General features: G+C 37.3%; 1 protein-coding gene across 2 annotated transcripts in view; it reads left to right on the top strand.

Annotated features, from left to right (window-relative positions):
- The window catches only part of COL5A2 (collagen type V alpha 2 chain), a 151,884-nt gene that overhangs the window by 108,466 nt on the left and 17,685 nt on the right, over positions 1–25,733 (top strand). The window contains exons 18-43 of one of the 2 annotated variants that reach the window (XM_043487638.1): positions 411–464; positions 2,853–2,951; positions 3,286–3,330; positions 3,444–3,542; positions 4,828–4,881; positions 5,104–5,211; positions 7,196–7,249; positions 7,831–7,929; positions 9,327–9,380; positions 10,211–10,309; positions 10,416–10,469; positions 10,561–10,614; positions 11,615–11,668; positions 12,477–12,530; positions 17,613–17,657; positions 17,989–18,087; positions 19,146–19,253; positions 19,538–19,591; positions 21,764–21,817; positions 22,034–22,087; positions 22,506–22,559; positions 22,967–23,074; positions 23,189–23,242; positions 23,778–23,831; positions 24,594–24,755; positions 25,531–25,638. In XM_043487638.1, coding sequence (XP_043343573.1) covers positions 411–464; positions 2,853–2,951; positions 3,286–3,330; positions 3,444–3,542; positions 4,828–4,881; positions 5,104–5,211; positions 7,196–7,249; positions 7,831–7,929; positions 9,327–9,380; positions 10,211–10,309; positions 10,416–10,469; positions 10,561–10,614; positions 11,615–11,668; positions 12,477–12,530; positions 17,613–17,657; positions 17,989–18,087; positions 19,146–19,253; positions 19,538–19,591; positions 21,764–21,817; positions 22,034–22,087; positions 22,506–22,559; positions 22,967–23,074; positions 23,189–23,242; positions 23,778–23,831; positions 24,594–24,755; positions 25,531–25,638 — 1,935 coding nt within the window. The remainder of the gene's footprint in view (positions 1–410; positions 465–2,852; positions 2,952–3,285; positions 3,331–3,443; positions 3,543–4,827; positions 4,882–5,103; positions 5,212–7,195; positions 7,250–7,830; positions 7,930–9,326; positions 9,381–10,210; positions 10,310–10,415; positions 10,470–10,560; positions 10,615–11,614; positions 11,669–12,476; positions 12,531–17,612; positions 17,658–17,988; positions 18,088–19,145; positions 19,254–19,537; positions 19,592–21,763; positions 21,818–22,033; positions 22,088–22,505; positions 22,560–22,966; positions 23,075–23,188; positions 23,243–23,777; positions 23,832–24,593; positions 24,756–25,530; positions 25,639–25,733) is intronic. The other variant, XM_043487639.1, reaches the window with a different exon arrangement.

Genomic DNA, 25,733 nt, shown 5'->3' with positions numbered 1-25,733 from the left:
CACTCTAAGGTATCCAGCTGATTCTTAAGCATCATTTTTATAAAGTGAGATTCTAGGTTTTGGTACAATGTGTAACTTTCTAAAAACTATTACTTGGTTAACACAAAGAAAGTAATTTCTCAAGAAGCAATTGTTTCAGACAATTTGTGTTTGTGACTGACTTACCGTCATATGCTACAACTAGAAGATTCTGTTATGCTTAATACCACTGGACACCTCTTCTACCAATGTCTCATATCAATATTGCAAGATTCTTATAATAAAATTATAATATTATTCTTGTGTTTTAAAATACTAAGTGGATTATTCCTATATATCAAAGTACAGAATGTTCAAAGGATAAAAGATTACATGTTGATAAAATGTTGATTAAAACACATGTCTCATCACTTTGCTGGTTTCTTTAATAGGGTCCTCTTGGGATACCTGGCTCTGCTGGTTTTCCAGGAAATCCTGGAATGAAGGTAAGATGTTAATATGTGTAGCTTTTGATGACATGAATTACTTAAGTACGTGAATCCCCAAATAAAGAATGTCATTTAATTCATTGAGGAGTATAGAAGTTGCTGTTGACTAAGGAAAGCGCCTAGAGTGCTCTCAATGTCCATTATGGTAGGGAAAAAAATAGAAAATGAAAAAAAAGAAGAAAAAAAGAAAAAGATGATATTATTATATAAGTAATTTAAAAAGAATTACCTATAATCATACAATTGTAACATCAAAGAATCTGATTGCACTAGGACTCTAATGCCAGACAATTTAACAGCTGCAAGGAAAAAGTTTAATTCGAATTGTAACTCTGTTCTTGAATACTGTGTCTGGCAGTAATAAATAGCATAATGCTCTAAATGATAGGAGGTTAAAATAAATCAGGGGTTGTCAAAAGGCTGTTCTTTCATGAAATATGGTCCTTCACATCTGCCTCCCCCCTCCCCTTGTACCCCCAACTTACACAATCATTAAAGGAATGGGCAGGGAGGTTATTTGGCTCTCCCCGTGGGAATGGATTAAAATATTCTGCTGGGATGATTTACATTTGTAGTGAGTCACAGTTTGTTCCTTCTCCCAAGTACTTTGGATGATAAATTCAGGGATTGCAGTAAGAGGTTATTAAGATTATATAAGCTAAATTAGTGAATAAACTCAGAACACTACTTTCAAATTTTGAAAAACATGATACTGGCTCAGCAGTAAAACCACCTGCAATGCAGGAGCCACAGGAGAAGTGGTTTTGATTCCTGGGTCAGGAAGATCCTGTGGAGAAGGAAATGGCAGTCCACTCCAGTATTCTTGCCTGAAGAATACCATGGACAGAGGAGCCTGGTGGGCTACAGTCCATGGGGTCACAAAGAGTTGGACACGACTGGACTTAGTACACACACGCACAACATAGCACCTGAGGCAGAGGACGCCCTCATTGTAGGCTCATGCTTCTTGTTAGTGGGCTCGCTCAAACTGGGTTTGAACTTTGAAACAAGCAAGCAAACAAACAGTCTATAGTTGACATTTCAAATGCTCTTTGAAATGTGGGAGTCATCAAGTCAAATTATTTTTCTGGCTCTCTCTAACATTGACTGTAAATTCCGTGCCGCAGGGATGTGGCTGTTTTATTTTAAAATGGCGCCCTCTGACAGTTCGGGAAGCAGCCCCTCCTTTGACTGAGAGCCCGCTGTGAGCTCAGCCGAGGAGGACCCTCTCTCTTCCCCTCTGTATCTGGCCTGCTCCCCGAAGTCCCAAGGCTACTGCTCCTGACTCTTGACCTTGGGGGGCCCAACCTCCCTGTGTACCTCAATGAAAGTATGCAAAATCCCTTCCCTCTCTCTCTCTCTCACTGTGAGACTCTCCACGTTCAAACTGAGCTCTGGCTAGAGAATTCAAGAAAGAATACCCAAGAGCCCAGGACCCTGACTTGGCAGGAAGTGGTTTCTGCACCTACCGTGGCTTCTGAACCAGACTTCAGTAGCCGTCGTAGTTTATATAATGGTTCACTCTGGACACTTCTCTCTCCTCCTGGGTTTTTCTAGTACTGCCTGTTGGCTACTGAGAACTACTTAATAAAGTTAAACACCTTGAGAAACGGTTTCTCTCAGAAATTGTTTTCCACCCCCCACCCCCAACACAAAGACCGCCCCCCCCCAACACAAAGACCGCCCCCCGCCACAGTCTGTTTTCGGTCTAATTCTGCTATAACTGTAATCTCCTTCCAGGGTCTCTGGCTCTCTGCATGAAGAATAAACTTTCACATCTAGTTCTTTGTATTTCAGTGAAGGATAATAGGATTCAATAGAAATTTTGTATGTTTTATTGATACCAATGAGACCCCCTAAGCTTAGAATTTTTAGTCCTAAAATTCCAGGTCCAGGTTCCTCTAGGATTTGACCTACATTAGGTATTTAGTATCTTGGATAAAATATAGAAACCCAGGTAAATTTGAATTTCAAATAAAAAAAGAATAAATTTTTAGTGTAAATGTTTTCCAGACATTGCATGGGACAGAGTGACACTGAGATCCATTGTTTTTTATCTGAATTAAAACTTAACCAGGCATCCTATATTTTTACTATCTGGACTCCTATCTGGGGTTGAAAACTGGGGTGTTTCAAAGCTATCAGGTGACCTTGACCAGGAGCTCTGCTCTAACATGCTGTAGGCACCATAGCATCCACAAGGTTGGGGAAATATGCCCACCCTTGAAGAAAAATCAGGCGTACACCCCTTGTAAACTGCTTGGTGCTCTTGACCTCTTCAAACGATTAGGTGTAAAATGTAAAACTCCAAACAAGCAGTCAGCTTTGAACCACATCGCATTTAGGCTTTTCTGAAATTAACATTTCCCTCTTGTACCCCTTTAGGGAGAAGCAGGTCCCACTGGGGCACGAGGCCCTGAAGGTCCCCAGGGGCAAAGAGGTGAAACTGGGCCACCTGGTCCTGTTGGCTCCCAAGGTCTTCCTGTAAGTTCCTTGTCACTCCAAGTTGGATGTGCTTTATAACATCAGAACAAAGGCAATCTATTTTAAAATATTCTCTTTCAATTCTGACTGTTAGAACTCATGAGGAAAAAAAAAAAAAACATTTCCCTTGTCAACTCTGCAAATTTTGTCTATTTTATGGAAAAGATAATTAATCATAAAAGTGACTTTTATGATAGAATGGTTGATTTCTTTATCCCTCCCTTTTTTTTTTTTTTGGTTAAATTTTTCTGCTTCCTTTTGGAAGGTGGGTGGACATCTGAATCCCACCCAACATATGGCTTAATATCTTGTGAACTTTTCCTGTGTCCTTTAGGGTGCAGTAGGAACTGATGGTACACCTGGTGCCAAAGGCCCAACGGTGAGTAACTAACTGCATTTAAGCCACGGGAAGTTCACAGGGACACAGTGCGCTTTGGACGGTGACCATAGACTGTGCTGAGCTCTCTGCTTATTACTCTTGCATTCCAATAGGGCTCTCCGGGTACTTCTGGTCCTCCTGGCTTAGCAGGACCCCCTGGATCTCCAGGACCTCAGGGTAGCACTGGACCTCCTGGAATTCGAGGCCAACCGGTAATGTCCTTCAAAGAATTATCACCCTATATAATACATCTAATGTCACCAGAGAAATATCAATATCAATAATAGGTTATGAAATACAGTGAAACATAGATAATGTAACTTATCTGAATGAGGCAGATGAAGATAGAAATTTTTGTAAAGTGGAAGCCAAATGTTAATGTACAATTTATTTGTTTATATTCAAAGTGGAAAATTAATGCCTTTTATTCAATTTTAGTGTTCTTTTATTTAAAATAGTAAGGTCATAACTTAATGATCCACCTCATAGAATTTTATAAATAGTTGAATGATAAATATTATGAGAATATTTTACAAGCCGATATGGGGAAATATAGAAGTTTCATGGGGATTTAAAATCACAGCGTGGCTAACATGTGTTCAACAGCTATATCTTGAGATTTATTCTTGAAAAGTGACTCCAACATATTGTTTATATAGAATGAATATCCATATTTTGTAGAAATTTGTATATTTTATATTTGTGTATTCATCTATTGGTAAAGTAGTACGGTTAGTTCTTAAGAAATAAATACTGAGAAGTTGTAATTATGTGTCTTTTAGCTTGATATAAAAAAAAATTAAACTTTTGCTAGTACTACTTAAAACAAATATTTTGGATTCTGTTATAAGTAATTGGCTACACTGATAAATCCTTTTCAAATACTGATGACAAATTTATAAAAACATAAATGTTGCTGATATTTTACATTTGATTTTATCATGTTCTCAGTTTAGCAATTTGGTTCCCACAAATAAAAGTACAGTTGGTATATAAAGACCAAAATCCTATACATGCCCCCAAATCCTAGAATACTCTAAACATAAAATACCCTATTTCAAGTTGTCAAATCTTAATAAATACTGCATAGATATAAAATTACTTTGGTTTTGGGTGAACAAAATCTATTTCCTAAAAGAAACCCTAAATAGATATACCTACTGAAGTTGTCATTGTTAGTTCTAATTTTTATTATCAAATTGAAATAATAATTTAATTATTCTAATCATCCTACTATGCATGATTAAAAATAAGATTTTAAGGGTAAATCTCTTGAAGATCACTGTAAAATATACAAATTGCTACCTAACAATACTGGATTTTATAAAACTTCACTCACATTCTATAAGATTTGCGTACATTAAAAAAATTACTGTATTATTGATTCAGTACAGACTCTGCTGCAGAAATTGTTAAAGCCCATTCACTGTAACAATTAAAGCAGGTTGGGCTGGATAAATATCCTGGTTCTTATAGTTTTCTATGTTCCTATTTTAGGGGGATCCAGGAGTCCCAGGTTTCAAAGGAGAAGCTGGACCAAAAGGGGAACCGGTAAGGTTTTCTTTCTTTTAACTGATAAGAGGAGCATGAATGTGATCCCAAAGTGTAAGCCCAAAATACTCAAGTATTTAAAAGGATGATAAAGAGAATTATACTTTTTGATGGAAATAGTTCACTTGCTATAGTTTAAAGTTTGTGACTCACTGAACTCTTTTGACTGTAACCCGATTGATGAATGGTTCTTTCTGTTATCTGTCCTTCTGCTTTCAATAGGGGCCACATGGTATCCAGGGCCCAATTGGCCCACCTGGTGAAGAAGGCAAACGAGGTCCCCGAGGTGATCCAGGAACAGTTGGTCCTCCGGGCCCAATGGGAGAAAGGGTAAAATTTGAATAACAAAATAAATTCTTATAGTTGTGGGGAGATTACTCGAGGAACTTTTGGGAAATTGAGGAAAACTAGAGCAGTTAAGAGAAATGATAGCAGGTATATTACACAGTTCAGTATAGCTATCTGTGAATTAAGGAAGCCAACTGTCTAATCATTGTTTAGTCATTCACTCAATAACATTGATCGAACAACTGCTCCATGCCAATTTTGATACATGGTGCTTGGGACACATCAGTGAACAAGAGTGCTATGGTCCCAGCCTCCATGGAGAGATAGTAAACAATAGTTTAGTGGGGAGGTAAGCAATAAATAAGTCAACCTATACATAAAAATATAATCACATATTTTATTTTTTTAATTAATTAATTTATTTTCATTGGAGGCTAATTATTTTACAATATTGTGGTTTTTGTCATAGATTGACATGAATCAGCCACAGGTGTACCTGTGTCCCCCACCCTGAACCCCCCTCCCACCCCCTCCTCATTCCATCTCTCTGGGTTGTCCCAGTGCACCAGCCCTGAGCACCCTGTCTCATGCATCAAACTTGGACTGGTGATCTGTTTCACATATGGTAATATATATGTTTCAGTGCTAGTCTCTCAAATCATCCCATCCTCACCTTCTCCCACAGAGTCCAACAGTCTCTTCTTTATATCTGTGTCCATTTTGCTGTCTCACATATAGGGTCATTGTTACCATCTTTCTAAATTCCATATATATGCGTTAATATACTGTATTGGTGTTTTTCTTTCTGACTTACTTCACTCTGTATAATAGGCTCCAGTTTCATCCTCCTCATTATAACTGATTCAAATGTATTCTTTTTAATAGCTGAGTAATATTCCATTGTGTATATGTACCACAACTTTGTTATCCACTCGTATGCCGATGGATATCTAGGTTGCTTCCATGTCCTGGCTATTGTAAACAGTGCCGCGATGAACATTGGGGTACACGTGTCTCTTTCAACTCTGATTTCCTCAGTGTAATCACACATTTTACATTTAGAGAATAACAGGGTGATGTGGTAGAGAGTAACCATATGACAGTCATGTGTCGTTAGATTAGGTGTTTAGGAAATGAGATTCTTTGAGAAGTTGGCATCTAGATAAGATCTATAAGATGAGGATAAGTCAGCAAGAAATTTGAAAGAAAGAACATTTTCAGCAGAGCAAACAACAAATGCACATCCAGGAAGCCTGTAAATGTTGAGTGACTTTAATGATCAGAAAAAGTTGCTGTGACTGGACTATAATGAAACCGGTCTGCAAGGAAGATTAACAATATCACCTTACTTTTGTACAGAACTTCAGAGAATGTAAACAGTTTCACATCCAAGACAATACTAATGCCTATAATCACTGACACTGTGGTTGTCAAACATGGTACCATTTCTTTGCCTCTTGTATCTATATCTAGGTATCAATTTTTCTCAAAGTTTGATTTTACAGTGAAGCATTAGAATATTTCTTTATTTGAATAATTTTGGCTCAGTACTTATATATATGCTGCTGCTAAGTCGCTTCAGTCTTGTCTGACTCTGTGCGACCCCATAGACGGCAGCCCACCGGGCTCCCCCGTCCCTGGGATTCTCCAGGCAAAAATACCGGTGTGGGTTGCCATTTCCTTCTCCAATGCATGAAAGTGAAAAGTGAAAGTGATGTCACTCAGTCGTGTCTGACTCTTCGTGACCCCATGGACTGCAGCCCACCAGGCTCCTCCGCCCACAGGATTTTCCAGGCGAGAGTACTGGAGTGGGGTGCCATTGCCTTCTCCGACTTAGATATATATATATATTTCAAAATTTAAAGTTTCTTTCGTTTAGTCAGGTTACTTTTTCTTATACATATCTATTGCTGTGTTGGCTTGATCATAGCTCCTAAAATCTTATAATACTAAGAATAAAAATTACCCATTCAGTGTATGTTACATAAACACCCACAATTGAAAATCATACTTTGGTCACTTGCAGGGTGCTCCTGGCAATCGTGGCTTTCCAGGCTCTGATGGTTTACCTGGACCAAAGGTACGTTTATCCTGTCAAGACTGACATTCTTGTGGGTGCTTTTGCAAAAGATGCCATTGTCCAGAATGGTTATCTAGCTTTGGCTCACGTGGGTTCTGGATCTAGAAAAGAGTTGGACATAGATATTAGACCTAATGCCAGATCCCTCTTGTGCAGTTTCTTCATTATAGAGGCCTCAGGGAGAAGGATGATAGTTGGAGGTATATTGGAGTTTGCTTTTCAAACTTTTCAGGGAAGTTCTTGAGAAGAACAGATCATAAATCTTTCCTTTAGCTGATATAGTTTGCTTCCTTTTTTGAGAAATTTAGACTCTTAAAATTCTGGGGTTTCTAAATCTAAGTTATTGGAGTGAGGCTTTAAACACAACTCTCATTAAATAATGATGAAAAACCTTTATTGCAAGGAATCCAAATGAGAATAAAATGTGAAGTGACATGCTTTACAAAGAGGTCTTTGTACCCACTTTGACCAATTCTTTTACACTAGTGGTTTGATTTATAAAACAAGGGTTTTACATACAGTTGCTTTTGTTTGCCTGCATTCCTTTTTTTCATGACGTGTTCTACTTTGCTTTGGAACAGGGCGCTCAAGGAGAGAGGGGTCCTGTTGGCTCTTCAGGACCTAAAGGAGGTCAGGGGGACCCAGGACGTCCAGGTGAACCTGGGCTTCCAGGTGCTCGGGTAAGAACACAGCAAGTTTTTGCTACATCAACCCAAGGGCTATGCTCCTGAGAATCCATTTTTAAAGGTTTTATTTTTTTAGTAACTTGATATCACAACTTGGAGCATTTTTTTTTATGGATTTGGCTTTATTCCTTATGGATTGTTTGTTATTTTTATCATGTATAGAAAAAACTAGTAACTTCTAATCTCCTTTTTTCAAAGGGTTATGTATTAATAAATTTACCACTTGATTCAAAAAGATCCAATTTATCAATTTTTTTTCCAATTTATCAATTTTTATAGTTTTCCTTTATTTGCTAATAAACAACAATTTGACTTTTACCAGAGAGTGTTCCTGGTAAATTTCACTTTAACAAAATGTCATTTGAAAATTCATTCAAACTATGTAAATACTCATATTCAGTTGTCAACAACGCCCCTTAAAGAGAAAAAATTATAGAAAAGTTGCTTGGAAAGATAAATTTGGCTCAGTATAAGTTCTTTATCTTGAACCCTGCATTAGAGGTAGGAGTAAAAGTCTCCTACCACCCTTTCTCTCTCCTTCTATGTGAGAACCAGTCCTTGGGTTCCTCTTTGCGTTGATAATCTTCTCTAGATACATGGTGAAGGTGGAATGCCCACTGAATGGCCAATTACTTTGAGTAAAAATGACTCCTGATTATAGATTTCAAACTTGGAGGACTCTGAAGGATACTAAGAACCTGGTAGGAGGCATGGCTATTGTATTTCTTGAGTTTGTAGAGACTTGTACCTGGGCCTTCGCCTTGCTAGGACTGGCATACTAAGTCCAAGGTGCTGTTAAAAAAAATCGGTTACCTTGAGATTTCAAACCAGGGTGGCTCCCTGCACTTCCCATGTAGACGGATTTCCTCACATGGGCCTCCCATTACAGGAGGCTTGGACATTGGCCCTGAAGGCTGTGCTGGGCGGACTTCTCCCAGTGGAGGCTTCCACCTAGGGTACCTTGTTGGCATGTTGTGTTGTCTGTCCTGTATCCTCTGGAGCCAGTTTGGGTGAAGTCCATGACGGAACTCTTGAGTTTGTCTAGGGGAGCCTAAGGTTCCTGAGAGTGGGCACTGCAAAACAGGGCTGGATCTTTTAAATGCAGTGCTATTTTTTTTTTAATTTTTTTTTTTTTATTAGTTGGAGGCTAATTACTTCACAACATTTCAGTGGGTTTTGTCATACATTGATATGAATCAGCCATAGAGTTACACGTATTCCCCATCCCGATCCCCCCTCCCACCTCCCTCTCCACCCGATTCCTCTGGGTCTTCCCAGTGCACCAGGCCCGAGCACTTGTCTCATGCATCCAACCTGGGCTGGCTTACTCTTTAGAATCTTTATTTCAGCGGTAGGTCAGCAGCAAACTGACAGTTGCTTTTAATTTTTAGGGTCTGACAGGAAATCCTGGTGTCCAAGGTCCCGAAGGAAAACTTGGACCTTTGGTAAGTGATTTAAACAAAAGTCCACCACCATTAATATTTCTCAATAGACACGCAGCTTGAATGGTAAGATCCTTAGTTAAGGTTAATGTATGTTGAGCAAACTTTGGGAGACAGGGAAGGATGGGGAAGTCTCGTGCACTGCAGTCTATGGGGTTGCAGAGTCAGACATGACCTATCAGCTGAACAATACCAATGTTTTTGATTGTGTGGGTGCTGATCATGTCTGAAACACACCCTCCCCTCCTGGAAGCAAATCCTAAGGCTCTGAGTATTTTCAAATTGACCAAAAATTGATCACACATTGAAAAAAATAAATGTTTGAGATTGTGATTACTTCTCTGACATAAATGAAAAACTTGAAATGATGTATTTATGAATATTTGTAGAATTTGTCTATTAGTAACAATCTTGTTTCTTGATATCCTTCCAATCTTATACATTTAAGAGATAAGTAGGTATAAAATTTGACAGCTCACATGTTCTGGGCCCTTCGTTTATATTGTACATGTGAAACAGAAGTCCTGAGATTTCATTACCACATATAAGAGTAAATGAAAGAAGAGAAGGATTTCCCCTATTAATATGAGAGTGTAAAGAGATATAAAGATGAAACATATATAGAATAAGAATTAAGTCTCTGTTCTAAGTACTAAAATATCTCGGCAGTATTTTTTTTAATACTCAACTATTCTGGTTTGCTAACATAAAAATGTAGCACAGTTTAAAGCTTATATAACTTTTATAGTATGCAAAAATGAGTGACAGTTTGGGTGCTGTGACACTTAGAGAGAACTAATGTGAAACTTGCATTCCTCCTGTCAATTTTGTAGGGTGCTCCAGGAGAAGATGGCCGGCCAGGTCCTCCAGGCTCCATAGGAATCAGAGGGCAGCCTGGGAGTATGGGTCTTCCAGGCCCTAAAGGTAGCAATGTAAGTACCGTGTATAATGTTGCCATCTCATCATAATCCTCACTTGCTATAACAACTGTCAATCAGTTGTTACTGAAACTTAAGTTAGTTTGTATTGATTCTCTAGGGTGATCCTGGAAAACCTGGAGAAGCAGGAAATGCTGGTGTTCCTGGGCAGAGGGTAACTACCCATTTTATGCTAAGGAAAAAAAAAATGGAATTATCCAAATTCTCTTGGCCTCACCTCATATATTATCTCTCTGTGATGCTAGGGAGCTCCTGGAAAAGATGGCGAAGTTGGTCCTTCTGGTCCTGTGGGGCCCCCGGTAAGTTTTATTGAGAATATATTCACATTACATTTGTCAATGATGGTTGTCTTATCTCTAAGACTTGACTTTACATATGGATAAGTTTCAGGGGGAAGCAAGTAAGAAAGTGCAAGGTGAAAGAATTTCAGTTATATCTTTTGATAGCTGAAATAAAAAGGCATCTCCTGCCTTATTATTTTAAGCTTCTATGAATGTTAATGGCAAAAGCTACTTCATCATCTTTGTGTTGTCACAGTTGAAAAATATAGCAGCTAGGAAAATAGTATCTGACAAATATTTTATACTGTATTTTATTTAAAATATGCCTATTTTTCTAATATTAAACCTTATAGAAATTTATTTAAGCTGGAAGATAATTATGAATAATAATACATTATGTTATATATAATTATGAATTATTATGATAGAAGTTATAATTATATAATATAAACTTATATAAATTTATTATTTCCTACTTATTATTCCTTATTCCTTAAAGGAATAATATCTTTTGAGGTTTATTTTCATCCTAGGAGTCTAAAACCTGTTTATCATTTGGCATGTTTATTTGTTTTGAACTGGGGCAATTTAAATATCTTTCTAAAATGTTAGCTTTGCTTTCTCTATTTTAGTTTTGAAAGTTTGATTAATACTTCTTATAACACTGAGAAACTATAATGGAAACATTAGATTGGGTATAAAAAAGTAAAGAATTTGTCTGTGTCCAATAGTCAGTTTTCCCACAAATTTTACAGTTGACTGCAGACACTTATGTTTGGATAAAAAAAGGAACACGTTGTCAGTTTCTTTGCTGGCTTTAGGAGGTATTTTCACACCATGAAGGACTTCAAACAATACCATTAGGTGATTTTTAGGACTAGTTTATTATCTGGCTAAAGTGAAAAACTTGTGATTGGAAGAAATGCAAAGAAATATGAATACTTGGGTAGTTCATGCAGAGAGGAAGCGAGTAGCCCTGCCTCCTGGGGTTCATGGTTCTCTTTTCTTTGTCACTCAGGGTCTAGCCGGGGAGAGAGGAGAGCAGGGTCCTCCAGGCCCCACCGGCTTTCAGGTACGCACTGACCCCATCTTCCCTTCCTTCTTCCCTCAATAAAATGCTTCTTTATGAAAAGGATAAAGTTGAATGATGTGACATTCTACAATTTTCAAAGAAGCAATTCCTCTTTTAGTAAATAGGATAGACATTTGGATGAAATCAAACAATTTTGTTCAAAGAACAGGAATACACTTCCCCTGAAAAACTGACCAAAACCCAAACCTTTTAACAAATTAAAAATTATAAAATGCTTTTGCTATCTCAGTAGGATTTATTTAACTATATTAAGGCTTATCTAATTTATTGGTGTCTAAAATTTTTCCTTTAAACGTTTTATGTTGTATTGAGGTATAGCAGATTAACAATGTTGTGACAGTTTTTAGGTGAAGGGGCTCAGCCATAAATTTTTTTGTTGAACAAATTTTTGTGATTTATCTAAATATGTTGGTAGAATATTTAATACAATTGGGTAATCATAATTTGGGGGAAAAGTTGCAGGCTAACTTTCCATATTTATTCTATCAGCTTAAAATGTTGTTCTGAGAGCCATTAAATACTTCACAAATATAAAGAACCTATTGCTACATAATCATTTTTGCTAAGTGGTGTGCAAATGAAAATCTACACCCACAAAAGGATTAGCTTCTGTGTTACATTAGAGGGTATAGCTTTCTAGTTTTATTTTGCTCAACTTTTGTTTGAACAGTATCATGTTCTTGAAAATAGTAAGGGAGATCCATACATTGTAAAGGGTGAAGTGTTAACACTAGTGGCCTATTAACTTCCATGGAGACACAGGTTTATGTTCTTACTTTTACTTTAGGGGCTTCCTGGTCCTCCAGGGCCTCCTGGGGAAGGTGGAAAGCCAGGTGATCAGGTAAGTTTTTGAGTAATAAAAGTAGTAATACTAAAAATTTCTGACTTATAATATCACTTACTATGAGTCAGGCTTTATTCTGCTTTGCTTTAAATTATCTATTTTAACCCTCAAAAGAACTTTTATGTACTAGGTATTATCATAATGCCCATTTTCAGTTCAGTTTAGTTCAGTCACCCAGCTGTGTTCGACTCATTGCCACCGCATGAACCGCAGCACACCAGGCCTCCCTGTCTATCACAAACTCCTGGAGTTTACTCAAACTCATGTCCATCAGTCGGTGATGCCATCCAGCCATCTCATCCTCTGTCATCCCCTTCTCCTCCTGCCCCCAATCCCTCTCAGCATCAGGGTGTTTTCCAATGAGTCAGCTCTTTGCATCAGGTGGCCAAAGTACTGGAGTTTCAGCTTCAGCATCACGTCCTTCCAATGAACACCCAGGACTGATCTCCTTTAGGATGGACTGGTTGGATCTCCTTGCAGTCCAAGGGACTCTCAAGAGTCTTCTCAAACACCACAGTTCAAAAGCATCCATTCTTTGGCTCTCAGCTTTCTTCGTAGTCTAACTCTCACATCCATACCTGGCTACTGGAAAAACCATAGCCTTGACTAGACAGACCTTTGTTGGCAAAGTTAACGTCTCTGCTTTTTAATATGCTATCTAGGTTGGTCATAACTTTCCTTCGAAGGAGTAAGCGTCTTTTAATTTCATGGCTGCAATCACCATCTGTAGTGATTTTGGAGCCCCCCAAAATAAAGTCAGCCACTGTTTCCACTGTTTCCCCATCTATTTGCCATGAAGTAATGGGGTTGGATGCTATGATCTTAGTTTTCTGAAAGTTGAGCTTTATCCAACTTTTTCACTCTCCTCTTTCACTTTCATCAGGAGGCTCTTTAGTTCTTCTTCACTTTCTGTCGTAAGGGTGGTGTCATCTGCATATCTGAGGTTATTGATATTTCTCCCGGCAGTCTTGATTCCAGCTTGTGTTTCTTCCAGCCCAGCATTTCTCATGATGTACTCTGTATATAAGTTAAGTAAGCAAGGTGACAACATACAGCCTCGACATACTCCTTTTCCTATTTGGAGCCAGTCTGTTTTTCCATGTCCAGTTCTAACTGTTGCTTCCTGACCTGCATACAGACCTTGCTTCTCAAGAGGCAGGTCAGGTGGTCTGGTATTCCCATCGCTTTCAGAATTTTCCAAAGTTTATTGTGATCCGCACGGTCAAAGGCTTTGGCATAGTCAATAAAGCAGAAGTAGATGTTTTTCTGGAACTCTTGCTTTTTTGATGATCCAGCAGATTTGGCAATTTGATCTCTGGTTCTTCTGCCTTTTCTAAAACCAGCTTGAACATCTGGAAGTTCACGGATCACGTATTGCTGAAGCCTGCCTTGGAGAATTTTGAGCATTACTTTACTAGTGTGTGAGATGAGTGCAATTGTGCAGCAGTTTGAGCATTCTTTGGGGTTGTCTTTCTTTGGGACTGGAATGAAAACTGACCTTTTCTAGTCCTCTGGCCCCTGCTGAGTTTTCCAAATTTGCTGACATATTGAGTGCAGCACTTCCACAGTTTCATCTTTTAGGATTTGAAATAGCTCAACTGGAATTCCATCACCTCCATTAGCTTTGTTCATAGTGATGCTTCCTAAGTCCCACTTGACTTCACATTCCAGGATGTCTGGCACTAGGTGAGTAATCACACCTTTGTGATTATCTGGGTCATGAAGATCTTTTTTGTATAGTTCTGTGTATTCTTGCCACCTCCTCTTAATATCTTCTGCTTCTGTTAAGTCCATACCATTCTGTCCTTTATTGAGCCCATCTTTGCATGCAATGTTCCCTTGATATCTCTAATTTTCTTGAAGAGATCTCTAGTTATTCCCATTCTATTGTTTTCCTCTATTTCTTTGCATTGATCGCTGAGGAAGGCTTTTTTTAATCTCTCCTTGTTATTCTTTGGAACTCTGAATTCAGATGGGTATATCTTTCCTTTTCTCCTTTGCTTTTCACTTCTCTTCTTTTCACAGCTATTTGTAAGGCTTCCTCAGAGAGCCATTTTTCTTTTTTGCATTTCTTTTTCTTGGGGATGGTCTTGATCCCTCTCTCCTGTACAATGTCATGAACCTCTTTCCATAGTTCATCAGGCACTCTATCTATCAGATCTAGTCTCTTAAATCTATTTCTCACTTCCATTGTATAATCATAAGACATTTGATTTAGGTCATACCTGAATGGTCTAGTGGTCTTCCCTACTTTTTCAATTTAAGTCTGAATTTGGCAATAAGGAGTTATGATCTGAGCCACAGTCAGCTCCTGGTCTTGCTTTTGCTGACTCTATAGTGCTTCTCCATCTTTGGCTGCAGAGAATATAAGCAATCTGATTTCGGTGTTGACCATGTGGTGGTGTCCTTGTGTAGAGTCTTCTCTTGTGTTGTTGGAAGGCGGTGTTTGCTATGACCAGTGAGTTCTCTTGGCAAAATTCTATTAGCCTTCGCCCCACTTCATTCTGTACTCCAAGGCCAAATTTGCCTGTTACTCCAGGTGTTTCTTGACTTCCTACTTTTGCATTCCAGTCCCCTATAATGAAAAGGACGTCTATTTTGGGTGTCTTGTAGGTCTTCATAGAACCGTTCAACTTCAGCTTCTTCAGCATTATTGATTGGAGCATAGACTTAGATTACCGTGATATTGAATGATTTGCCTTGGAAATGAACAGAGATCATTCTGTCATTTTTGAGATTGCATCCAAGTACTGCATTTCAGACTCTTTTGTTGGCTATGATGGCTACTCCATTTCTTCTAAGGGATTCCTGCCCACAGTAGTGGATATATTGGTCCTCTGAGTTAAATTCACCCATTCCAGTCCATCTTAGTTCACTGATTCCTAGAATGTCGACGTTCTCTCTTGTCATCTCCTATTTGACCACTTCCAATTTGCCTTCATTCATGGACCTAACATTCCAGGTTCCTATGCAATATTGCTCTTTACAGCATTGGACGTCACTTCTATCACCAGTCACATCCACAACTGGATGTGTTTTTGCTTTGGTTCCATCCCTTCATTCTTTCTGGAGTTATTTCTCCACTGATCCCCAGTAGCATGTTGGGCACCTACCAACCTGGGGAGTTCATCTTTCAGTGCCCTATCTTTTTGCCATTTCATACTGTTCATGGGGATCTCAAGGCGAGAATACTGAAGTGGTTTGCCATTCCCTTCTCCAGTGGACCACATTCTGTCACTCTGCACCATGACCTGACCGTCTTGGGTGGCCCCAGATGGCATGGCTTAGTCTCATTGAGTTAGACAAGCTATGGTCTGTGTGATCAGATTGGCTAGTTGTCTGTGATTGTGGTTTTAGTCTGTCTGCCCTCTGATGCCCTCTCTTAACACCTACCCTGTTACTTGTGTTTCTCTTACCTTGGACGTGGGGTATCTCTTCATGGCTGCTGCAGCATAGGTGCTGCTCCTTACTTTGGATGTGGGTTAGCTCCTCTTGGCTGCCGCCCCTGACCTTGGACATGGGGTAGGTCGTCTCGGCCACCACCCCTGACCTTGGACGTGGGGTAGGTCCTCTCCGCCACTGCCCCTGACCTTGGACGTGGGGTAGGTCCTCTCCGCCACTGCCCCTGACCTTGGACGTTGGGTAGCTCATTTTACAGATGAGGAAAATGAGGCACATAGATATTAAGTAATTTTTCCAAAATCACACAGCCAATATGATGTCAAGTGCTTATAGGATTGTGTTATTAATCACTAAATATGTCTTATTGGAACTGTAGTGTTTTACTGGAGACTTCATAAGCAGTTAAGAACAGAAAATTACCATTTTATTTATATCATTTTACCAACATATAGGTTTATATAATTTATTTTTCTTGGAGTGATTTATTCATTCATTTAACTTTTAAACAAATATTTGCTGAGCACTCTGTCCTAAGCTCTACTAAACTTCGGCCTTAACCAATTGAATAAGATGAATTGGACCTTGCCTTAATTTTTGTTTTAATAGCGACAGAGAGTATAGAAAGACAGTTATGACAGTAGCATGTTTTAAGTACAGTGCTAAGAGAGGTACTATGTATGTGTAAATCTAGAGGATGCACCTAATTCAGACATTGGAGGTTTAGAAAAAATTTTCTCAACAAAGTAGTATCTTTTATGTAATCTGAAGAATAAATGATGGTAAGTCGGGAGGAGGGAAGGTAGGAAAATATTCTAGGAAATGGAAACAGCGAGTGCAAAGGTTTGCTGATCAAATTTAGGTGCTGAAAATGTTTGGTAAGTCAGAAATATGGTAACAACTTGAGGAGGATGAAGATGAGGTTAGAGGATGACAGGGAATGTTTTGAGTCTAATTTGTTCTTATTCCTAGAGTAATGGGAAGCTAAGGAAGGGCTTTTAATTAGAGAGAAATACTATGAAATTTGGGCTTTAGGAAGATCATGCCACAATGAAGACAGTACATTTAAAGGGATAAAACTGGAGGCCTACTTGATAAAGTTATTATTTGTATTAAATACAAATAACATTTGTATCGTTATTATAATACAAAATTGTACTTGTAATTTTAAGTGACAAATTTTCCTTTAGTTAAGAGCTTTTAGTTAAGACTTTTAACATAGTCATGACTGCATTAGTTTGAACTTACAATTTCTAGTAGAGTGTGTTGTCTATATTCTGTGTTCAAGAAATATTTAGTAAATTGAATTAAGTTGTTCTTATTTTAAAGATCAGTACTTCATTAGTTTTAATTTCACTTTCCTCTGCTAAAAGTTTTTCATATTCCGTTAGGAAATTAAAGTTCTTTTGCTTTGTCACTAAGTAATGTACTATCTTTGTGAGATAATATTTTGCCCTTTGCTCGTTGCCAAAAAACAGTCATCCAGGTATTTCCATATAATGTATATGATATCCCCTCGTTTATAAAAGTGTACATATTTTTCTTTACTCAATATTATGGGCTTAGTCAGATGTCCAATAATGTATTAGAGAAGAAATTAGGTATATGATCTGGAAAACTTGCTAATAAATATCTAAAATTTAGTTGAAAGTTTTTCATTTTAAAAAATGTATTTTATAGGGGGTTCCTGGAGATCCTGGGGCAGTTGGCCCATTAGGACCTAGAGTAAGTATTTTCTTCTTCTTCTTCTTTTTTTGATTAACTGTGTTTCCATTGGCTTCAGTTTATAAAACCATCTTTCATCTTAAACTTGGCTGTATTTTAGTCATTGCAATTCTTTTACTTGATGAAAATCAGTCTGATGAGAAATAGTCTGTGCTGTGAAGCCAGCATATGCTTCAAGTTCATTTCTTCTCACTAAATTAAAAAATTGAGTCTTAATCGTTGCTCATCTCTAAATTTTTTCCCAGAAGTCACTTTTCAGATGTCTGGAAACATATTTAAATCCATTTTCAGATCAAGCACTGAGACTGTTTGTCATTTCTGTGTTGTGTAGGGAGAACGAGGAAACCCAGGGGAGAGAGGAGAACCAGGGATAACTGGACTTCCTGGTGAGAAAGGAATGGCTGGAGGACACGGTCCTGATGGTCCAAAAGTAAGTGTGGCTGTGAGCTCAGTAATTTTTATTAATTTATTTTTTTAATTGTTAAAATGTTTTATTGCAAAATATTTGCTTTACAATACTGTGCTGATTTCTAACTTACCGGTCAATAAACACATGGTGGTACTAGAATTTATTTCTCTTGTTTTTCCAAAGTAATTTCTTTAACAAATATTTAAAGAGCACCTACTTGATTTTCTTTGACGTTAAAGAGTTGGGTATAAAGGGGTCTCTTCCTTGATGGGATTTATGATCCAGTACACAAGGTAGTGATATTTCCTCGTATACAAAACAATTTCTAAAATTTATTTATATATTTTCCTAAGTACTTTTACTTATAAGCAGAGGCAAGAAATGGAAAATTGCATAATTTATTAGGAGATGTTCCTAATCATATGCTCCATTTCCCTTGTCACAGTTTCTGCAGTTCTGCTCACCAAATGTATAAAAGTATGTCATTTTTGAAATCTGAAAGTACAGTGCATTATAATGCAAAAATCAGCACCATTTCCTTTTGGGTCCCATTCTAAAGTTGATAGAAGATAATGTGGCCATTTTCAGTGCAAACTACTAGAGCAGAAATTTTTGTGATCAGATGTTAGATACCTTATCACCTTCAAGGGCCAGAGATTGTATAAGATCTACTTCAGTTTCATTACTGAATAAGTCTGAAAACCAGCTTCATTTCATGGGTTCTTTAGAGAGAGAATGGATGTACTCTCTAAATGTAATGTCTTCTTTTTCTTATTAGAATCCTTATGATGTTGCCAATAAAAGAAAATAAAGAGGCAACTCTATCATTTTTGTTTGAATCAGTACCCAATTTTCCCAGAGAGGAAATCTGAAAGCAAAGCAACAGTCAAAACAGAAAGGTATTATTTAAAGAAAAAATAATGACCTCAGAGACAGTTTCCCCAAATGAAAAATATAAGTATTAGGTTGAACCATATGTAATTGCCAAGATTCTACTATTTTTGGTCTACCAAAACAGGGATTCCATGTGGCTAAACCTTAATATATAGATGAGCTTACTTATTGTTGGTTCATTTTAGGGCAGTCCAGGACCACCTGGAACCCCTGGAGATACAGGCCCACCAGGTCTTCAAGGTATGCCAGGAGAAAGGGGAATTGCAGGAACTCCTGGCCCCAAGGGTGACAGAGTAAGTTTATTTATTTATTTTATTCATTCATTTAGATTTTCTGCTGATAATGATTTTCTGGGCAGACTTTTACTTCTGCCATCCTAAGTTGCAAGTCATTCATTCTTTCAGTATACGTGCACTTAGAAAATGCAGTCCCAACTGCATTGCTCCCACCGTTGTTCTAGGCCCAAGGGAATACAGCTATGGACATTAGAGATGAGCTCTTGCCCTCATGAAGCTTCCACGCCAGTGTAGGAAGAAGACACTTAAGTGAATAAATGGCATTTTGTGTGTTTTCGCAGGGTGGCATAGGAGAAAAAGGTGCTGAAGGTACAGCTGGAAATGATGGAGCAAGAGTAAGTGAAACCATTCTTTTCAGTGGCAGGGCTAGGAATCAACATCATCATGACTGTATGAGGTTGCCAGAACTTTCTAGAATAAGCCTCATGTTTCCGTGGTGGTCAGGATTTGGGAGAATGATGAGATCTGAGATTTGACATTGATTGCCTGTGGATATTCACTTGCTTACCTTGAATTAGAACAAGCCAAAAAAAATAAAGTCATTATTGAGAGAATGAAATAAGACACATTTTTACTGTGCATATGAAATTGATGCTTTAAGCAGTGGGGCCCTCTTTTTCCTTCTCTATCATATTTATTCCATATGCAATGTTTCTGTTTATTAAAATGCTAATCTAATGAGTCATCTTAGACTTCCTTCCAGTGTAGGCAAGTAGAGTTTTACCGAGTAACCAAAGGTGTGGTGAATGTTTCTCAAAATGCTAGATGTCAGGTGTGAGAAAATTACTGAACGATGAATCATCATTAATGAGACTGAACAAGCGAAATGTAAAGAAGGATTGTTTAATGCCCTTCCAGAAATTGAGGCTTAACAAGCTTTATGTCCTCAAAACTAGAATGTATTTGCAATTCTAAGGATAATCAAACAATCAGAATGAAAATATATTTTCAGACATGAATGATTCTCTCAGGTAAGAACAGATAGTTAGTCACTCAGATAGTCAGCGTTTTCTGGAAATAGTGCCTGATATTTGCTAAATAGTTTCTGATTCAGTATGACTTAGTTTGCTCTTAGTTGTCATGCTCTACCCTGACAACAGCAGTTGTGCTATTAAAGAAAGAAATGACACTGAGCCGCTGTTAATATTTTGATTCTGCCCATTGAGTCACTATTAATACACTGATTATATTAACTTTTGATAAAAAAAAGTATATTATAGGAAAGTTTTAGCCTTATTATAATAATTCCTTTTTTCTTTTTCTGGAAAGCTAGTTAAAGATGAAACAATTTAGCAAACTATGAAATCAAAGTATCTTTGCCTTTTAATTAAATCTAACATTCGATTCAATATTTTAAAAGTGGTCTAAGTGAATCTGGTTTATTGTTTGTGCTTCACATCACAGTTGGTCTGGAGTGCACAGTAAATAATGAAGAGCTGTTTGAAGGAATGATGTGCTGTCAGTTTATTTTAAGGAGAAATATCCATCTATTGCTCCTTTGAACTATTGAATACTTTGAAACTGCAGTGCAATAGGATCAAGACTTAAGCAATGACTGCTTAATTTTTAGTGAGGGAAATGCGTTGTTTCAGGCAAGAAGCAGAGAATTTATCTCATATAAAGGGGAAAAAATTTTAGTGTAGTCACTTTTATATTCAATCAAATCTTTTAAGGAAGTGTATTAGGTGAAAGACAGAATATTGTTTCATTATAGATCTAGAGAATTTAAGATCACAGTTTTCTCATGTTCTTGTCTTAAAATACAATATAAAATTAAAAAGTCATTTTATTCCCTAAGTTTCTTCTGTAATGCATACACAAATTAAATGGCAAAGGAATATCTGAGTTTCTTGTGAAAAAGCAATACACAAATATCAGAGAGAAAACCTGTTTTAGGAAGGGCTCCAATGCAGTGCAGCGGTTTAAAAACTGTGCTTGTGTGTCAAGAAAACCCCACGTGTCGCTCTGCTATACTCTGAGCCAAAGAACATCATCACCTTCAGGGCAGTGGGGTGGTTCCATTCATTTTCATCACAGAGGAATGTGGAAAACAGGGCTTTAGCACAATTTCACTTTTATAAGAAATAAAGGAATGATATTTCACTTGTATAGTTTAAGAATAAAGTATTCTATAGAAAATAAGAAAAGCCTTTTCAATCTATTGTCAAATTTCAAATAGATATTAGTAAAATTAAACAAGCTAAGAAACACAGAAACATTGTTGAAGGATAGCACTGGTTTCAGACTAATATTTGAAGACAGTGTTATGTATATAGATGAGTTGAGTTGGATGAAACAGATTGAAACATTTTGTGGAGAGAATCCCCTGGGAATTGTTTTAGCCTAGATGTAAAAATATTAAGAATATATAGATTGTATCATTTATTACAGGTAATGTTTTACAAAAGCAATCATCTGTAACAAAATAGTACCTTCTTTGTTTGTTTAAATGTGGAGATTTTTGCGCATTCTTTTCCTCAATATGCCTATGCTATGTTCATTGACAGGGTCTTCCGGGTCCCTTGGGCCCTCCAGGTCCTTCAGGCCCTACTGGAGAAAAGGTAATGTCAAAAGTTGTTATCTTGTGGACTCAAAATTCTGAGATCTGAGTGCTGGCTCTTTTTCATAACATTTTCTCTTTCATAAAATATGGTAGCTGGGCTAGATCATGTCAGAGTTCTCCATCCATCCACCCAACACATTGAGCACCATGTCCTACAGTTGTACTGTGTTTTCCCGTTGCTTTGGACAATAACCATCCAAAATCTGCTTTTCAGGGAGAACCCGGCCCTCGAGGTTTAGTTGGCCCACCTGGCTCCCGTGGCAATCCCGTAAGTGACGGTATTTTGATGTTCTGTAGTATGAGATTGAGCAGTAAAAGAAGCCATCATTTTGTCTTGATATTTATTTGAAACCATGCCTGTTGGGTTAGGTTACTTTTAACTTCCTGGTTTTCACCTTTTACTTTTCTTATTACACTTAAAAAAAAATCAGTGTATTATTTCTATACAGTCTATTAAGTCTATGTAAGCAGCTCATTTACTAAATAATCAGAAGCTTCTTTGAGACTTGGAATTTTTTTTTTTATGACCCTCATCTCTATATCACCCTTAGGGATCTTCCTCAAGCAACATGTCTAATTTCTCTATATGTACATTTCAAGACACTACAGATTTATAAAATTGTATTTAAAAATACTGTTCCTGTTTAGAATAATGTGTGAAACCTACAGTAATGTTTGTCTTCTAGGGTTCACGTGGTGAAAATGGCCCGACTGGAGCTGTTGGTTTTGCTGGACCCCAGGTATGATTTTTAAATGTCCTGAATTTACAAATGATCATTCTTCTTGCTACAGCAATGAATTTAATTATCACTGTCATTTGTTTTGAAGGTATATCCAAGATTTTGGAGAACATAGTTTTCTAGGCAATAGTCTCATTTTCAATACTTTTTTTTTTTTTTTCATGGACTGGCACAAAATGGATGCATCTGCATTATTTTGAATTATATACTTGTTATAACAAACAATGTGGTGGCATAACTTACTTTTTCAGACTGTCTTCAAAGATCTCATTGGGTGTTTTTTTTTTCTTCTAAGCTTTTATACTGATTACAAATCACCATTTTATAATATAAGAATAAATGATAATTATTATGAAAAATTTGTCTGTAAGTGTTGCAGCCATTTCCTTCTTTATTCTTTGGTATAGGGTCCTGATGGGCAGCCTGGAGTGAAGGGTGAACCTGGAGAGCCTGGGCAGAAGGGAGATGCTGGCTCTCCTGGACCACAAGGGCTAGCAGGATCCCCAGGGCCTCACGTAAGTTTAAAGTAAAACAAGATACGACTTGAGTCCAGTTCCCACTGTTTAGACCTTGTGTTTAGACCATCTTTCTTTACTGCAGCACCCTTTTGTTTGTTTCTTTCTGTTTAGGGTCCTAATGGTGTTCCTGGACTGAAAGGTGGTCGAGGAACTCAGGGTCCACCTGTAAGTTGGTTTGAAGCTCTGGGAATTATGCATAGCTAGTCACAGATATCTAGTACTTTATAGCCATCTTAAAGTTCCTTTGAAGCTATAACAACCAATTTTTAGTTGTATATATTGCAGTCGAAAAAGTGCTGAACTTGGATGACAATCTGCATTAAAATTAGTTTTATGACTTTGGAGACCCAGTTTCCTCATATATAACTTAAATAATAGATTACCTATGGAAGAGGGAATGAATAATATGAACCCGCTTTATGTAATTCTGTTATAAGAAATTCTAATGTGATCCTAGTGCTCGTCTTCAATATACTTGTATATGTTCAAGATAAATGGAAAGTGGAAAGAGAAAAATAGCATCCTTCCTACCAGTTAATCCCGATCTGTTCACAAAAGCGGGATACAGGAAAAAAATTTATTGCTCACAACAGGGAAAGGGATATAAAGTCCTAGGTATCCCTGTAAAATAAGTAGGCCCTAGAAAGTATATATAACTATTTTTTATTTTAAAGTTGCTTATATGATATTGTATTTCTAGGGTGCTACAGGATTTCCTGGTTCTGCCGGCAGAGTTGGACCTCCAGGTCCTGCTGTAAGTCAATTCAATAATTGAAATCACTGATAGTGGAATAATTACACACAACACATAAAAACACACACAAACATACACATGTACATATTATAATGATACACACACATAGATTTGAGTTATTATTTGTTCTTTTATTTAATCACTTAATGATTTGCTATCCTGTGTTAATAGTTCTTGTCCCAATAATTCATACAGGTATGTTGTCAAGCAAATCATCTTTAATCATTGAATGTTTCTTGGAGGAGCTTATTTGCAAATCCTTTTAAACTCCAGTATTTGACTATTACTTCATTTGGGTACTGAACACTCACAGTATTGTGTGGTAATAATCATTCCTTTCAGTTAGGAAGAATCTCTGAGATTATAATAGAAGTTATTTTTCATTATAAGATCAAGTCAGATAAAAGAAAATACATATTCATTGTTGGTGAAGAGCCTTATGGAGCTTGAAAATTCAAGTTAATTTCAAACACATTTTTTATTTTTTTATGATTTCAAACCACATTTAGTTTTTAGTTGAAGTTTAGTTCATTTATAATATTGTCAGTACACTTTTCATAATGAGTCAGAGGTAAGTGTCTGCAGATAATGAAATGAACCTACAGCTGTGTATTTTACTTTTTGTTTAAATCCACTGAGTGATTAACAGGAAAAATGGACCTGTGAAGCATGGGGTTCTGCTTCTGCAGCAGAGATCCCTGTATTAGGTATTCTAACATGGCTTCCACTTTGCCCTCTGGGCCTCTTCCCGTGTCATACTAGGGAGCTCCAGGACCCGCGGGGCCGTTAGGGGAGCCTGGGAAGGAAGGACCTCCAGGTCTTCGTGGGGACCCCGGGTCTCATGGACGAGTAGGAGACCGAGGACCAGCTGGCCCTCCTGGTGGCCCAGGAGATAAAGGGGACCCAGGAGAAGATGGACAGCCTGTAAGTTTGGCATCTTGGTTCTAGACTACCTCTAACTAGAAACTCATAATAACTACTGCCACAAAGAAACTGTTTATACATTATCCTGAGCACTTTTATAATCCTTTGAGTACATTGTGCTCTATAGGTTTTTAACTTACAATTCTCTACTCTAGGAAAAAGTATATGTCCATTATATAACATTATAACATATCCATTATATCCATAACATATCCATAACATATAACATATCCATTATATAACATTAATGGATATGGTATTCAAAAACTAAACAAAAAAACAATTTTTTGTTAAATATCTGTGCTGAATTAAGAAAAAATTTTAAAGCAATTTACTGAATATATAAATGCCTCAACATTAATATGTTTAGATAGAGCCCAACTTCTTTTCTTTGTTTTAAAATTTTTGTCAGTTTAAAAGGAGGAAAACTGTCTGAATATTTACCTCTTTTATTCTGTCAATATTCACATTATCTTCAAGTTCTTTTAAACTAATTCTCAGCTTTAATAATGGTTTAATTGGTTTAATTCCAACCAGTTCTCTCTTTTAAATAATGTTAGAGGCTCAGTGTGGATTGTTCATTTTGACTGCTCATATATGGTATGATTTAGTAGAACAGAATCTTAATACTTACCTAATATTACATACTTAATATATTACTATGAGTAATAATAATATTCATACTTAATAACCTATAAAGCTGTCGTCTGTTATAAAGTGCTTGCATATAGTTTTCCCTGGAGGATTTCTTATTATAGTTTGTATTCAAAATTAGGGTCCAGATGGTCCCCCTGGTCCAGCTGGAACCACTGGGCAAAGAGGAATTGTCGGCATGCCGGGGCAGCGTGGAGAGAGAGGGATGCCTGGCCTTCCAGGCCCAGCAGTAAGTAGCTGCACTGGTCAATACTTCATCTGATTATGTGCAATATCATTTGTGAAGGGAGAATTTATCTTTTTTTCCTTAATAAATCTAAAATC

This window comes from Cervus canadensis, chromosome 15, assembly GCF_019320065.1.
Source record: "Cervus canadensis isolate Bull #8, Minnesota chromosome 15, ASM1932006v1, whole genome shotgun sequence".
NCBI classification, from domain to species: domain Eukaryota; kingdom Metazoa; phylum Chordata; class Mammalia; order Artiodactyla; family Cervidae; genus Cervus; species Cervus canadensis.
Note: the sequence above shows the minus strand (reverse complement) of the source record. Positions and strands in the feature narration are given on the sequence as shown.